The 17,378-nt window shown below is 37.4% G+C and overlaps 1 protein-coding gene across 1 annotated transcript in view; it reads right to left on the minus strand.

Moving 5' to 3' along the window:
• Positions 1-17,378, minus strand: part of SIK3 (SIK family kinase 3) — a 280,799-nt gene that overhangs the window by 98,972 nt on the left and 164,449 nt on the right. Inside the window, exon 4 of the mRNA XM_044669586.1 lies at positions 6,406-6,567. Within this exon, the coding sequence (XP_044525521.1) occupies positions 6,406-6,567 (162 nt within the window). The remainder of the gene's footprint in view (positions 1-6,405; positions 6,568-17,378) is intronic.

The raw sequence follows: 17,378 nt of genomic DNA on the forward strand, positions 1-17,378 counted from the left end.
AGTGAAGGAAGATGCCTGAGTTATGTGAGATAAAGAGTAGAAAAGAGGAAAAGTCCTCAGTAAATGGCCTCACTTTTTTCAGGGAAGTATGAGGCAGTCCTCAGCAGAGGAAAGGACTGAGGGTGGAGCAGGAGGCTTAAATTGGAATGAAAATGTTTGCAACAATCTCTGTGTTAAGTGAAGAGAAAGGCAGGTAAGAGTTTGTCTTGTTGCATTGAGGGCCCTATTGAAATTTAACATGAATGTGTCATAGATCCATTTGGCACTGTTTTATGATTTTTTTTTCCAGCTCCATATGTCAACAGATGAGTAGGAGTAAAAGATGCAAATGGCAGGGGCAATCCAGGTTTGGAGTTGGACAAGATGTGACTGTAGCCAGGACAAGGAGGCAGGAGGTTCCAGGTCAGAGGATAGTATAGAGTTGAACTGGATTAAAAAAAAAGGTCAATACAGGGAAGGTAGGGCTGACAGCCTGAGAAAGTATAGTAATTTGGTGTTTACTGAATGGAAATCACCATAAAGATGAAGAACAGAGTTACAAGTCATAAGGCATAAAGACAGAATCAAAAATATTATGATGAGACAAAGGAATTTTGTAGCTCATGAATATGGAAGAGGCCCACTTGTGTATAATATATCAAGATAAAAGATATGATCTTTCTGTGTGCAACCCAGGTAGAATTAAGGTCATGAGAAGTGAGTAGACTGAGGTATTGGAAAATTAGGATTTTTGAAGGAAAATCAATAGTATATTGAAGTCCCCTAGTATGAGGAATAAAGAATTAATTCATGAATCAGGCATTACACATTATCAAGAAAGAAAAGAGAAGGTCTTTACTACCATGTAGCAAGGAACTTCTGGACAAGATGGAGAACAGTTTGAGTGACAGGATTGTCGGTTACAGAATTTGGAATTCACCCAGGGTGGCATGAGCCAAGGGCAAAAGACAGTTGGGACCACTTCTTAAAAGCCCATGGACTGAGCCACCCAAGACCTTGGTTTTGAGGAAGGGAACCATGGGAGTGGATGGCAAAAGGGTGGGTAGGCCATAGACCTGCTAATCCAGAATCCATATCTCAATATCACAAGAAACTTCATTCACCTTGCTAGTATATTGAGCTGAGAGACAAGAACAGAACAGCTGTTAAGAAGAACATCACTATCCCTCCCTTTCCTTAGTTCAGGCCATGGCTGGGCTGGACCAGGAACTGTGAGAGAGGAAGAATCTCCCATTGCTCTTAGATACAAACTACCTTAGTTCCATAGACTTAGTATAGCATTTCCCAACACCTCTTTCCTTGTCCTGTTTTACCCTTCTGAGTTAAAGCACTAAACCCTGTTACAACTTAATCCAAGTAGAGACTGGCATTCCTTCCCAGGATTTATCAAATCGCAGTCAGAATAGCATTGTCCATTTAGCACATCAACAACCAGCCCATAACCAACTTTATCATCAAACCCAACCCCAAGCCAGGGAGCTAGAGGAGCTATGGAACATACATACAGCCCCTCACCAGATACTTGGCTTGGGCACTGTTAAGAGGCAAGGGCTTGGCTAAGCTGAACATCCATAAGCCCTGGTGTTCACCGGCACATCTTGGTGATCACACAAGCAATCCTATCCATCACTCAGCCTTAGATCCTTCTACTACCTGAGGATCTAGGGCCAGCTAGTCAGGCCCAGCTCATTGAGCCAGTAGGCCCTCATAGTGCCTTTTTAACAGGGACTATAAATCACAACTACCAGAATCCTGATTGAATTAATTAATTTGGATTCAATGAACCTTAAAAGAGAAGAAATTGCTGAATGGTGGTGGTATAATTAATGGTGGTATAAGAAGAGTCTATAAATAGCAAAAGAAGGCAAATAGAGATCTCCATTATGACCTCAAGGGAGATGGGGCTGGGGATAGGGCATAAGTAAAAATGAAATCACTGCTAGAAAGAGTGGCTAAGCTCTGATCCCCTGGCACAGCCAACAGAACACTGGAGAAGATGCTGGGGAAGATAATCTGGAGGCAGATGGCAGCATCTAATCCTGGGGATGACCAAAGTGGTGCTAGAGAAAGTCCTCAAATGAAGAGTGAAGCCAGAAGCCAGGGGACACTGAACAAGGTCCTGGGACAAAGAGCTATTGATTCTAGTCCTACTCTTGCCTTCTAAGGCCAAAAAGAATAAGTCTAATCATTCTTTCTTCCATCTAACATACCCTCAAATACTTAAAGACAACTATTATGCCCCTTCTTGAATATTCTTTATTGGCTAAATAATCCTTTTACAGCATGGGCTCATTATCCTGAACCATGTTAGCTGTCAGCCTTTAAACATTCTCTAGTTCCTCCTAAAACATGAAAATGCAATACTCCAGATATGGCCTGATGAAAGCAAGCATAGGCCTGACACCTCCTTATTCCTGCACACTAGGCCTCTCTTAATGCAACCCAAGGTCAAATTAGTTTTCTGCTTGTCTTCACATTAATGACTGTAAACATTGGTTACTAACTCTTTTAATTGTTCCATGACCCATTCATTATCAAGCTTACAATTCACTAAAATCTCCATAGTTCTTTAATACAATGTCTCCTCAATCCTGTACTTGAAAAATTGATTTTGTTTAAAATCAAAGCATAAGACATTACATTTATCCTATCAGGTTTCATATTAGTAGATTTAGCTCACTGTTCGTCCTGTTACACTCTTTTTGGATTCTGGCTCTACCATCTAGCTATCCTCCCAGCCTTTCTTTATCTGCAGATTTGAAAAGTATACCAACTATATCTTTATCTAAGACACTGAGAAGGAAGTTAAAATGTACAAAACCAAAGTCATCATCTTTTCCTCAAACTAGCTCCTCATATTGACTTCCTTATTTTTTGGTAATGGTACCACCATTTTCCTAGTATACTAAACTCAAAACCTTAATATTATCTGATTCCTGACTCTCCCTCAACCTTCTAATCTAACTGCCAAGTCCTTTCAATTTTATCTACTTCTGGTCTCTTACAAAGTCTCTTCTTTTCCAGACACACTGGTGCCTCTTTAACTCAAACATTTATTAAACACATACTATATGAGAGGCATTGTCTCAGGTAGCAACCTTAACACAGGGCTTCCATCACTCCAATTCAAGTTCTTAATCCCATCCAACTCTGAGATTCTGTGAATAATTTTCACCTACTAATGATTTTAACTGCCTCCTAACCAGTCTGCTTCCTCTTTAATCATCCCATATGTGACTGCCAGATTAATCGACTTAATAGTTAGATCTGATCATATTCTACTATTCATTCAAGTCTAAACTCCTCGGCCTGACATTCAAGACCTGCCAGAGCCTGACATCACACTACATTTCTATCCTAAATACTTAATATTCTATTCTGAATTAAGCCAAACTGGAGGAGTTTTCCAGTTTTACATCTAGAATGTCACTAATCTCATCTCATCTCTCTTGTCTCATTTAAACCCTACCCGTACTTTAAAAACCAGTTTAAGGAATTAATTTCCTTTGGGAAGCATTTCCTAGCAAGAAGTGATCATCTTCAGATCTCACACAGCAATTTGTTCCTTTCTCATTCACTTGTATTCTAATTTGCATCATAGTTATTTGTATATCTGCCTTAACCCCACAGTGGATTACAAGTTTCTTGAAGGTAAGGGTTGTGTTTTATCTACTTGTTATCCCCTAGTGCCTGTCACAGTACTCTGCACAAAGCAAGTATTTAATAAATATTTTTACAGCTGAATTTAGTGAATGATTCAATTTACTTCTCTTATGCTGAATTTACTTTTGACATGCTTTAATGGGAAACACTTCTCATACTATTCTAGGTGACTGAAAGAATAAAGAGGTAGGAATTCAAACTAATTTATGTGCAAGTAGATTGATCTGGATAGGAATAATGAGACTTCTTAATGCAAGGAGCAGAATGCATGAGCAAAGGCCATGTCAGACACCATGGCATGCTACAAAACCAGGATTGCTCAAGTATCATTTGCTTTGTTTTGATAACATATGCAATAAGATGACAAAGTACATGTTACTGTCCTTATAATGTTTGCTAAGGTGTGTGTTGGCAGGTGCAAAGCTGAGGGCGGCTTGCCAACAACCACTGGACGTGTGTAATTACACACCAGCATGTATCCTGGAGCAACCTGTTGTGACTACTTTGCTTTGTTTTAAATATTAACAAAGAAAAAACATTTAGAAACCTCTTACCCAAATCCCTGCGTCTGTAGAGATGCCAACCTTTAATTACCAATGATTGCTGCCTCCATGTTTGGTTTCTCAATGCAATAACTAAGGCCATAGAAATGTTCCTAATTAATTCAAAATGTTCCTAAGTTAAAAACAAGAATGAGGAGGCAAAAATAAAAATTTTAAGTTCTGGTCAATGGGGATAATAATAAAACTATACAATTTTCCAAGCACTTGTATTATCTTGTATTATCTTACTTGAACCTCAAAACAATCCTGTGAAGTAACTGGGCAGGAATTCCTATTTTACAGACCAGAAATCTGGTACTCAAAGCAGTTAAGTGAATGCCCTTGGTCAAACAACTAACAGGTATTGGAGTCAGAACTAAAACTTAATTTTGGGCTTCTGAATCTGGGGCATTTGTCACTCTGGTGCACTATCTTTCTGACTAGAAGGCAATAAAAAAGGGCTTTCCTGGAATGAACAATCCCTTCTCTCCAAACTAAAAAAGCCCAGGGAAATTACTCTCATGTTGCCTTTTTAGAAATTCTAATCAGATTCACAGGATCAAGTTGCAAGGTGAACTATGCTAACAGTGGTTATAAAAACGCACACAAAAATGGGTTGGAATAAAAATGCTAAAGAGATAGTTTACCCATTTCTGCCATCACTGAGCTAGCCATGAAAAACCACAGCTGAACAAAAATGAAAAGACTTAGGGAGGTTAGGCAAAAAGGACTTTAAATCTATATTCTGAGCACTAGGCCAAGTAAGTAGCATGAGGAAATACAGAGAAAATGACACCCTGAGAGGCTATAATTTCAATTATGATTCTTAGCAAAGAATGTAGACATTGATTTAAGCTGGATAAAGGCTAAATTATATACCTCTCTAATGAGTACAAAACAAGAAGGTAGGAAATGAATCAATAGCCAAAACTGTAAGTGACCACCTTACTCCATACTACTACTCAACTCTCAAAATAGTATTCATTATCATTAGCCTAAATGGAAAAGATTTTGGCATGGCCCTTAACTCTAAAAAGCAATCCAACCACAATTAAAAAAAAAAAAGACCTTTCCTCCAAAATCCTTCTCTACTTCATCTTCTTCTAACAAACTCACCATTCCCTGCAAAGAGTAGCATCTTCCAACTCTATCCAAATATTTATTAAGTATCTTATAATGTGTAAGGCACTGTGGTAGACAATGTGGAAAGTAAGACCCTCCTCTCACAGAGCTTAAATTGGAGCTGCCAGAGATGCTGTTTAAATGAAGAAGCATCAGCTATAGTCAAGACTTTCTTCTTTCCTATTTAGATAATCTCTATTACAATTAATTTCTGGAACCTGTACAGAAACTAACTCTCAGGAAAATAGTCAATTTCCTGCCACATTTTGAAGAGTCACTTTAAAATTACCTCATTTCTTGTGACTGATATTCCTATATCAGGAATGCTGACTAGATTTTTCCAAGGGGGAGACTGAAGCTATATCAAGGCAATAAAATGAAATACAGGTGTTGCACTTTTTTTTCACCCTTACGCTCTATCTCAGAATCATTATGAAGTATTGACTCCAAAGCAGAAGAGCAGTAAGGGCCAAGCAATGGGGGTTAAATGACTTGCCCAAGATCGCACAGGTAGGAAGTGTCTTAAGCTTGACTTAGGACCTCTCATCTCTAGGCTGCCTCCAGGATACAATATTTTTAATAGCATTTGGAGAATAGTACTATTAGATAAATAGATGAGTAAAATTTGAGTTGGAGAAAAAGAGAAGATTGCTTGTAAACCACCAGAAGACCCACAGTAAAGGTTTATCATTCAAGTTCTTTGTCAGCAGGAATTTGGCTCCATCTCCACAGCTCCTTTGGAGGAAGTACATTGATTCCAGCCTCTCTAGCAGTTTTACCTTCCTAAGTCAATCTCTACCTTACTCCTCATTTTCCAAAAGATACCTTGCTACCCCAAACAATTAAGATCTCAAGCACGGATCTTTTGTTTCTTACATATGTCCTAGTTTAAACTTTTGTCTTGCTCTATGTGAAGAATAACTCTTTCTAAATCTTGCTCTGTCCTATGTCTGGGCTGTGGGTTATACTGAAATCCTAAATCTCATTTCCTCTTTCTGAATAGCTAGAAACAACCAGTTCTTTGCTTTAGGGTTCTAAGGAAGAACTCCCTCATTATCACTCTTGTGAGCCATCTCACCTGCTATCTTGATATTCAGATTAGCGTCCAGAAGCAGATTTTCTGCTTTCAAGTCACGGTGAACAATGTTCCGGCAATGGCAGAAATGGACGGCAGCCACAATCTGCTTGAACTTCCGACGAGCTTCTTTCTCTGCCATTCGACCATGGGCAACCAAGTGATCTGTAAAGAAAAACAAAATCCCTTTTCATTTTGGGAGCTGGGACAGTTTCATCACTTGAGTGGATTTGGGAGGAGTCCTTCCATCCAAATTTGAAAGAATAAAGCCAACAAAGTAATATTTAGAGACAAAGAGAACCAGGTTTTTCCAACACTACAAATAAATAAACAGTGCCAATGTCCATGGACTTGAGCTGAGGATCCTTGCTCTGGAGTCGGCAAAATCTTGTACAAGTTGGATGAGCTGCAATCATGATGGAAGGTGCTTTGGGGTAGAAAAATAGAGCCAGAGGACAGGCAGAGAAGGGGATGCTCAAACAGACTGGGGAGGGGGAAGAGACAATCCTTCTCCATCCATTGCACCTACTGTACCAGAAAAGGAATAATAAATACTGCCTCTTATTCATGGAAATGGACTTGGAAAGGTTGCAGCAGGTGAATTATTCTGTATTCTCACTGTTTCTTGAAGAAGAAACCGTGCACAAGCAGAATTAGACTTATGTTACATTGAAAATGTTTTCTAATTGTGATGGATAAAAAGGGGGGTACACTAAAGTTCAGGGGTGATCTCCTTCCCTTGCTAGGTGACAGAGAAGTAAAGGTGATTGAGGTATAATAGGATAGGAATGGAAGGGAAGGCTAAGTCTAGGGAGGAATGGACAAGGCGGTATTTGGATGGTAAGGATACAGGTGAGATATCCAGGAGAGGCAGCTGACACAGACTAGACACTCAGGCTAGAGACAGAGGACGCTGGGGGGAAATAGGCTAAACCCTTCCAGGCAGGAAAGGTACTTTTACAGACACAAGAAATAAGGCCAGTCAGAAGTGGTTTGAATCTGACTTGAGGGCTTTCTTGTCAGTTTCTCAAGTCCTCAAAGGAAGAATCACAAGAATCACAATCCCTGTCAATGAAACTGAAGGGATTCAGGAGGAAGTGTTGGGCAACTACTTCCTCCCAAGATGAATGCCTCCAGTTTCCCTCAGGAAATAAAAGAGAATTATTCCTCCCCTTCACCTTTGCTTAGTTTCTTCAACACAAAGATTCTCCAGAGGGTCTAATTAGTTAACCATGGGTTTATTAATGTTTCAGGGTGGTCTGGAAGGAGAGAGGGGATTGGGGTTTCTTACAACTGTTAGGGAGAAACTCAAGATGGAGGAGGGTCTCAGGAATGGGTTAGACTGAGAGAGAACCTGCTCTCTCAGCTGAGGAAGATTTGGCTGCTTTTAAAGTAGAGGGTATACTAAAGGGATAGTTTGAATTCAAGGATGTCCTACTTGCCTATTGGGGAAAACTAAACCTACAAGTCGTTTCACTAAAAACCCAAAAGCCACCGTGCCTCCCAGAGCCCTGGGGAAACAGGCAGGGAAAATAGGGAAATAATATGGAGAAGGTCAGGGAGAGGTCCAGAGAAATTAGCTAGGTACAAATTGTCTAAAGACAAACACAGGCTAAAGCAAACCGAAAGCCAAAATAGAGCTCTGGTTTATCATTCCGCTCTGTTCAAGCGTCAGGGACCAACTGAACTCTCTCAGAATTCTCAGGCTTCTAACTGCCAGAAGTTTTCAGTTGGCCCCCTGCAAGAGCAAAAACCCCTCTTGCAACTTTTGCATTACATAATACATCCATAGTGTTGGAATAAAATTGTTTTCAAAACAAGTGTTATAGCAGAACTGACTGTATTTGATTGAGGATATCACCAAAAAGATCTATAATGTGATTTTAAAATAGTTATAAGGATATATAATCTGTAGGGAATTGAAAAATATGCCATAAAATTTATATGTTAGGTAAATATATACCATTAGAAAATTTAAAAGCTAGGAAATTATGTTCCTTTTTCCTTTTAAATAGACTATCAAATACAGAAAACCAAATACAACACTATTAGTTTCAATTCAACCTACAAGCTTAATAGATATTTACAAAGATCCTTGGTTATCAACTAAAATATTTCAAAAGAGCATGCTATGCATTCTATAATGATATAAAAATTATACTGACCCACCATCATAAGGATTAGGGTACTCACTTGTTTTTCCAACAATAGGGATAGTTTACTCAAAGCAATATTCATCTAAACTCACCTGATGATAACAAGTATAAATTCTCTTTATGATAACAAACAGCATTTGTTGCTTCTTGGTGGCTGAATTTCAGCTATAGCAAAAAGCCATGAAATCATTTTTTTGCCCTTGTACTAAGCTTAGTTTATGAACCTCATTACCATGTCATTTTAACTGAGCTAACCTACCAAGACAACTATATATAAAGTACAGTTGCAAACATGACTGAAAACAAGGAAGTTAACATTTTCAAGTTGTATGTATGCAGGTAGAGAAGAACAAATTCTATTATCTTAATGGTAACAGGGATTCTAGTTAAGAAACAACAAATTCAGGTAAGCACTTTCTCTGCACCTGAGAACCTCTCTTAAGAGAAGTTTCTAGAATACTGAAAAAGTTGAATGAATTGTCCAGTCTTATAGCTAAGATACATCAGAGAAAAGAGTTGAAGCCAGGTTTGTCTGGCTCTAAGGACATTTTCTTATGCTTCCTCTCTTAGAGTGATAAGTATCCTAGTAGTAATTTATTAACAATTGTTTCAATAATTCAATAATTAGCAACTAATATTGCTAATACACAAACTTCACTTAATTCCAAATGCAGCCTTACATTCATCTATCACTAAAATAATTTTAATGAAAAATGAAATATACAATGGAAGCAGAGCCAAGATGGTGGAGAAGGTATATGGACCGACCTGACCTCTGCCAAACTACCTGCCAAACGACTTTAATATAACACTTCAAAACAAATTCTAGAGTGTAAGAACCCACAAAGGTTGGGGTGAAACAATTTTTCAGGCCAACATAACTTATATAGTAGGCAAAAAGAATCAATAGCCCAGGGGTAGATGTGGAATGCAGAGCATCACACCAAGGCAGGCCCCTCCTTGGCAAACCAGTACAAGTCTTAGGATGAATGAATCAGGAGAGATGGCTTCTAGTGTTTTTAAGCCACAGATGGTAAGGGTATTGGAGAACTAGTCAGAAGGCAATTCCAGGAATCCCTTTGCTGACAGTAGGTGCAGGACTCTGTTGCATTGCCCATATACAGATCTATGTCAAGAAGCAATTGAAGGGCGAGGAGGAGCACTAGCACACACCAGCACTTATAGCTACATGGGAGCAGCAGACTCTAATTACAGTTCCAGGGCAGAAAAGAGTGGTTACTCAAAGACTAGAGCACAGTCTGGAAAGGTACACATCTTAAAAACAGAACTGACCAAATGAAAAATGAAATACAAAAGCATACTGATAATTAAAAATTAGAATTGGGCAAGTGGAAGCCAATGACTTCAGGAGACATCAAGAAACAATTTAAAAAAATAAAAGAATGAAAAAATAAAAGAAAACATGAACTATTTCACTGGAAAAAACAACTGACCTGTATCAGTTAGATAGATCCCATCAAGATAATCTAAGAATTGTTGGGCTATCTGAAAGCCATGATGAAAAAAAGAGTTTAGACATCATCTTTCAAAAAATTATCAAGGAATATTGGTCTGATATTCCAGAACCAGAGGGTAAAACAGAAATTGAAGGAATGCATCCATCAGCTCCTGAAAGAGATCCCCAAAGGAAAACTCCCAGGAATATATTATACTCAAATTCCAGAAGGCCAGAGAAAATATTACAAGCATCCAAAAAGAAATAATTCAAATATCATGGAGCCACAGTCAGGATAATATAAGATTTAGTAGTTTCTACGTTAAAAGATTAGAGGGCCTAGAATATGATATTCTGGAGGACAAGGGAGCTAGTGCTAAAATCAAGAATCAACTACTTAGCAAAATTGATTTTAAAACTTTGAAGGGGAAAAAATGAGAATTCAATGAAATAGAAGACTTTCAAGTGTTCCTGATGAAAAGACCAAAGCTGAATGAAAAAATGTGATTCTCAAATACAGGACTCAAGACAAGCATAAGATGGTAAACAGGAAAGAGAAATCAATAGAGATTGAATAAGATTAAACTTTTTATATCCCTACATGGGCAGATTATATTTGTAATTCCTACGAACTTTATCATTATTAGAGCAGTTAGAAGGAGTATATATACACAGAGGGCAAGAATTTGCATATTTACATATGCAAGTAAGTTGCATATGACGGTATGATACCTAAAAAAATAAAATTAAGGAGTGAGGAAGATTAATGCATTGGGAGAAGAGAGAAAGGAGAAACAGAGTGGAGAAAATTATCTCACAAAAAAAGGTATGAAAGATCTTTTACACTAGAAGAGATGGGAAAGGTAAGGAGAACACTTGAATCTTACTCTCTCAGAGTTAGCTCAAAGAGGGAAGAATATGCACAATTGGGTACAGAAATTTATCTTACCCTACAGAAAGTAGGAGGAAAAGGGAATAAGAAAAGGGGGTTGATAAAAAAAAGTACAAGTTGGAGGAGGCAGTGGTCAGAAGCAAAACACTTTTGAGTATGGACAGAATGAAAAGAAAGAGAAAACAAAGGGGAAATAGGATGGAGGGTAATACACAGTAATCATAAAGGTGAAAAAAAATTGTTTATATGTTTTCTAATAAAGGCCTCATTTTTCAAACACATAGAGAAATAAATCAAATGTATAAAAATACAAGTTGTTCCCCAACTGATAAATGGTCAAAGTACATGAACAGGTAGTTCTCAGGCAAAATAATTAATATCTACAGCCATGTGAAGAGTGTTCTAAATGACTATTAGAGAAATACAAATTAAAACAACTCTGAAGCATTATCCCACAAGTATCAGATTGACTATTATCACAGAAAAAGAAAATGACAAAAGTTGGAGGTGTAAGCATGGGATTTGTACAAGGGGGATGGGACAAAAGGAGCCAGAGAAAGCAGTTGCTGGCAGTTGAGACCAGAGAGAATGTTGGGGGATTCTCCAGAGGAAGGAGAAGGAGGAGAGGTCTTTGGGCAGAGGACTAAGAGGAGAGAGGAGGAGGACATCCCAGCTCAGATCCAGTCCTGAGGGCGTCCTGAAGATCTTCTAGTGGAAATTGAAACCCTAATTCCCTGACAAAAGCCATTCCATTGTATCTCACCCATCAAGACTTCAACCATCAAGTAAGCTAAGTTTTTGGACTCCATTTTGGGAGCAATTTCTTAGTCTCCTTCACCCATTACCCAACCTTGCTGAGAGACCTTTTTCCGGTCTAATTTACAATGATAGAAAAGGATAGAAATAGGAAATAGAAATTGAAACAGAGGGAGAACAGGGAACCCCAATATCCCTCTGCCCTTCATCCCTTTCCCCAATCCCTGATCCACGAATAATAAAAGACATTCATCAGTCAGATAGCGTTCCAGAGTGCCTGAGAGACAACAAGGGAGAGGGGAACCATAACTTGGTCTGGCTGCCTCCATCTTGAAGCCAGACCACCCACTGTAATTGTTTTCTAATAAAGGCCTCATTTTTCAAACACATAGAGAAATAAATCAAATGTATAAAAATACAAGTTGTATTTTTGGGGAGAAGTTTGTGTGAATTCTGTCCTTATTCAGAATCGGATTGGGGTACCACATACTTCGTCTTATAGGGAAGCTTCGCCCCCAACTCCTGTGGGGCAGCATGACCATCCAGGTCACCCAGTTTTGGGGTGACACCCCCTTCAAGTCTCCCAGGGTATATTCGGCCCCGGGGAGAGCTGGAAGAGAGACTCACCATCATAGACTCTCTCTCAATCTCCCATTCTATCAAACATCAATGACAGGCTCCTTTATTGTTACAGAGGGGATGTGATAAAATTGAAGGACCCAATATGTACAAAAAATATTTAAAATGAGGGCACTGAATTGGAAAGTGAGGAGTTACCCATCAACTGGGGAGTGGCTATCATGAAATATAATTGTAATGGAATATAACTGCACTATAAGAAATGATGAACAGGAGGATTTCAGAAAATACTGAAAGGACTTATACAAAATGATGCAGAGTGAAGTAAGAAGAGCCAGCAATGTTGTATGATGAACAACTGTGAATGACTTAGCTATTCTAGCAATGCAATGATCCAAAATAATTCCAAGAGATTCATGATAAAAATGCTACCTACTTCCAAAGAAAGAAATATTGGAATCTGAATCCAGACCAAAGCATACTTTAAAATTTTTCTTTCTTAATTTCTTTGTTCAAGTTTCCTTCCAAAAAGCGATCAATATGGACAAATGTTTTACAAGATTGTACATGTAGAACCTATATCAGATTGCTCATTGAGGGAATTTGAGGTTCAAATTTTTCTTAAAAGCAAATGTTAAAAATTATTTTTACATGTAACTGGGGAAGGAGAATAAAATATTATCAAAGAAAAAAGGAAAGAAACCATTGACGATTTAAAAAAGTAAAATAAAATATAAAAACAACCATGTTATCCCACTGGTTACCAAGCACAGAACTTATAGCAAGAATTTATTTATTTATGTTTGTTTGTTTAGTTAGTTAGTTTAAAGAGGGGTAAAGGGTAGGTGGGAGGGAACTAGGTATATAGCGGAAAAAAAAGGTGATTCAAAATGTATCCTGGCCCCAAAGAATATAAAAAACCTGTTTGGAAAAACTATGGTGGTTGTTGGGACATTAGTGACATGCCTTTCTAAGCATTTTCTCTTTTAAGAGAAATAATCATCTATTGCACCAAATTAACAAGAAGAAAAACAAAGAAGTTTCCAGCATGGCAGCCAGAATAGCAATTTCCTAAGGAGTTGTGGGATTGTGATAAATGGACTCTCCCAACAGGATAAAATTTTTTCCTGAGACATATCTAATGAAGCTTCCAACAAAAGAAGAGGCTCCTATGAACAGTGACAGTAATGTCACTAAGCTGAGCTGTCCAAGAACTCAAAACCTATCTGGAGTCTCACTTCAAGAAATCATTAACTGCTGCTCTGACCCTTGATTTCCTTGACCCAAGACCTAATTATTCTAATCATAGGTTTTGGTTGTTAAACTTTTTTAATTAAAGAGATCTTTGAAGAGATAGCTGTTCTTAAGAAACATAAAAACAAACCTTTTTTTTATGAAGGTTTGTCATCAGGAGTTTATTTTGCCAAACTACCCATTAATTAAAATGCCCAAGTGACAATTGTCTCACAGTAAATACTAATTACCAAAAGACATCAAAATCTTTTTTGCTTACGATTTCTTGATTTCTAAAATAATGAAAGAATTTTTTAAAATTTCTTTACGTTTTATACAATCCATCTTCTAAAGAGATTGGAAAATTCTCAAAATTGTTATATAGTGCAGTAGCTACTATTATTCCATCCTTATCTGAACATTGATTCATTGGGTTAAGTCTGGAATAGTCATCTTCCTCCCATTCTCAATCTGTTAAACAGAAAGAATAAAGTAAATTCTGTTGATTGGTGCAGTTGGGGAATGAAGTGCCACACTGTCTAACCTAATATGCTAATGAGTAGAATGAAAATTTAAAAGAATCCTAATAAAAATATCAGACTTATAAACAAACTTGAATTTTTTTAATGTTTAGGAAACAGTTAACAATGTGGCCAGGCTTTAAGGTGATCAGTCTAAATTACTGTTATCATTCAAGTACAGTGATAGTAGTGATTTGTGCTTGTCAGACTGCTGGGCAAATGGCTTGTATGTAACCCAGGAGCCATAGATAGTATTTATATTCCACTTTCCAAATTCTATAATTAAGATGTTAAATATCAAGTATTAAGAAGCTCTCCCCTAGCCAATCCAGTGATAGAATGTTCAAAATAAAATCATTTTGAGAAAAGTATTCTTCTCTAAGGATATGATATCACATTAGATCATTAGTATTTATGTTGTAGGTTATTCTTTCCTTTTTTCAAATCTAGTCACTTCATAATTCATCTGCTTTCTGCCCAAGGCTCCATGCTGGTGGGTGTTTTAGGAAAGTAAACAGACTACAGTGGTTTTCAGTCCCAGTTGAAAATGCCCCATGACAAATGGCTGGTTATGTTCATATATATTCTGAAGGCAGGATACAAAAATTCCCATTCAGATATGAAATCTAACTTTCAGTAAAGAAATTCATAGCAGTGACCTAGCCTAAAACTTAACACAGGACACAGCAGCTGAACATCGGGGGCAATTTCTGGAAAGTTTTGAAAGGTAGTTGAGACAAAATAACTACTGAAACCACTTAATATTGATGGTAATTGTGATTTGAAAAATGAATTCCTGCTTCAAGGCTCTCTGAAGAGCTGGCATGGCTACCAGAGGAAGATCAGTGGGCTGGGAAAAAAACAGGATAGGATAAAAACACTACTCAGTGTTGCTGGTCCAAATTACTGCATCCTGAAGCTGTACTTCTTGCTCCCTATACCTATAAGGAATCTTGTGAACTTTCTTGATTCAGTCCTCAAATAAACATCCTTTCTATAAAGCCTATCTCAATAATTGCTTTTTTGTCATCAATAAATAATCTAAAGTCACCATTTATTAAAAGCCATGAAGTTAAATTCCCGCTCCCCTCCCCTAGTATTCTATACTCCCCAAACTAATAATTTCATTAATCAATACATATTAAGCTCCTGTGCTAAGTGCTGGGGATACAAAAAGAGCCAAAAATCAGTTCTAGGTGGCATAGCAGATAGAAAGCCAGGCTTGGAGATTGAAGGCTCTGGGTTAAAATATGGCCTCAGACACTTCCTAGTTGTATGACCCTAGGCAAGTCACCACAACAATTTCCTAACCCTTACTGCTCTTCTGCCTTAGAACCAATATTTAATATTGATTCTAAGATGAAAGATACAAGTTTTAAAAAAGTAAGTTCTAAAACTGAAATAATCATTTTTTTAATCTACCAATTTTTTGTGGCATTTTCAGTTAAATTCCCCAACAAACAGTGAGAGTTTTAATTTTCTCCATCATCATCTAATCCATATTAAACATTAAATGAATGAATGTAAACCTATTTCTTTAGCTCCTTATTATCATTCATTTCATTACAATTTTATTACATATTTTCCATCACAACTGAAACTTCACTTGAGAAAGATGTTGGAGATCTATCATAACTATTATGACAAAATAAAAATTAAAAAAGTTTACATAAATGGCAGTTTCACTCAGGTGTAAGGAATGCATTTTTATACTCCACTCCTATAAGAAAAGAGAGAAAGAAACACCCTACCAGATAATCAGACTGTTTTCTTTCAAAGAGGCCTAAAAAATGCAAATGGAATTAAGAACTGTACCAGTCAGCATGCCATAATAGGGCTGTGGTATGCTAGAAAGCCCAAATTATTTTTTAAAATAATTCATTTTTTTACTAGAAACACTGACTGGGAAATGAACACATAGGTCAAATTCTGAGGGGGTGAGGAATAGAAGTGCAATCCCTGCCCATTTTAGATGACAACCTGAAATGAGGATTTCTGTCAATTTCCAGGTAACTATAGTAGGTAGTATTTTGCTAATAACTTGGCTCTGCCATTTATTATTTTTGTACCCATGGAAACGACTTCCTGTTTATCAAACAAATGCTTCTTTCCAGAAGAGCAAGGGTGAGGCCAAAATAACCCAGGTTCCTGGTGAGCAGGTTAAGAAGAATATACTCAGCTCTGTATCATACTGTCCCTACCATGCACGCCTCATGCTGGCAATGCTGGCCCTGCCTAAAGGTAGATTTGTCATTTTGCCTTCCCTGCCAAGAAACTCAGCCACCCCACAGCAGAGTTCTTCATTTGCTGCTGCTCATCTCTATCATCTTTCCACCTCTAGATCTTCATCCTGACTTTCTAAAACTGTCTTCTGGAACCTGGATCCCACAGGTCAAGGTAATTCTGAATTGATTATTACCACTTACCACAAGCAGTTTATAGTTCTTCCAGGCAATGAAGAGGTTTCACACTAACATTTACCAAGTACAAATGGTGTTCTTCCAGGTATGAGGCAATATGAATAATTAAAAATTGTTTTTTAAAAACATGTATCTTTTTCTTCTTTTCATCTATTTAATTAGACTATCATCAGATTAAGGAAACAGAATAGTAACATGAGGTGAGGGATGGAAATTTTACTTGTTGATAGTTAATATGATGGAAAGAACCCGAGTTTTAGAATCAGGGGAGCTGAGAGATATGAGCTGGGTCCATGGGCAAATAACTCCATCTCTGAGCCTCACTTTCTCTATCTATAAAAATGGGGATAATAAACTTGCAATATGATAATGCATGTATAACCCAGATCAAATCACCTGCCAGCACCAAGAGTGGGTAGGGAAGGGAGGGAGGGAGACAAGTTCAATCATATAACTTAAAAAAACTTGTGTGGAGATTTGTTATTACAAGTAATTGATAAAAAAAGTAAAACCAATAAAATAAAAATAAAACTTGAAATGCATAACCTATAATCTTACTAAAAAGGCACTTTGAAAACCTTAAAGTGCTATATAAATGTGATTTATGATTTTGTCATATCGCTTTTTTCACATTTTTCCATTCTTTTGCTATTGTTTCCTTTCTGTGCTAAATCCTCCACACTTTCAAAAATTGTGCTTCCTATTATAAAGATTTGTTTTGGATCAGTAAGTCAATAAACATTTGTTAAGAGTTAATTATGTTCCAAGCATAATGCTAAGCCCTGGAGATATTTTTAAAAGGCAAAAACAAGGTCCCTACCTCAGATTCTAATAGGGGAGACAATATACAAATAACCGTACATATAAGATATATACAGTACACACAGAGAGCGATCCCAAAAAGAAGGTACTGCCAGAAAAGGTCTTCTATAAAAGGTGAGATCAGAGTTTAGTTTTTGCCAA

Source organism: Gracilinanus agilis, chromosome 3 (genome assembly GCF_016433145.1).
Source record: "Gracilinanus agilis isolate LMUSP501 chromosome 3, AgileGrace, whole genome shotgun sequence".
NCBI lineage: Eukaryota > Metazoa > Chordata > Mammalia > Didelphimorphia > Didelphidae > Gracilinanus > Gracilinanus agilis.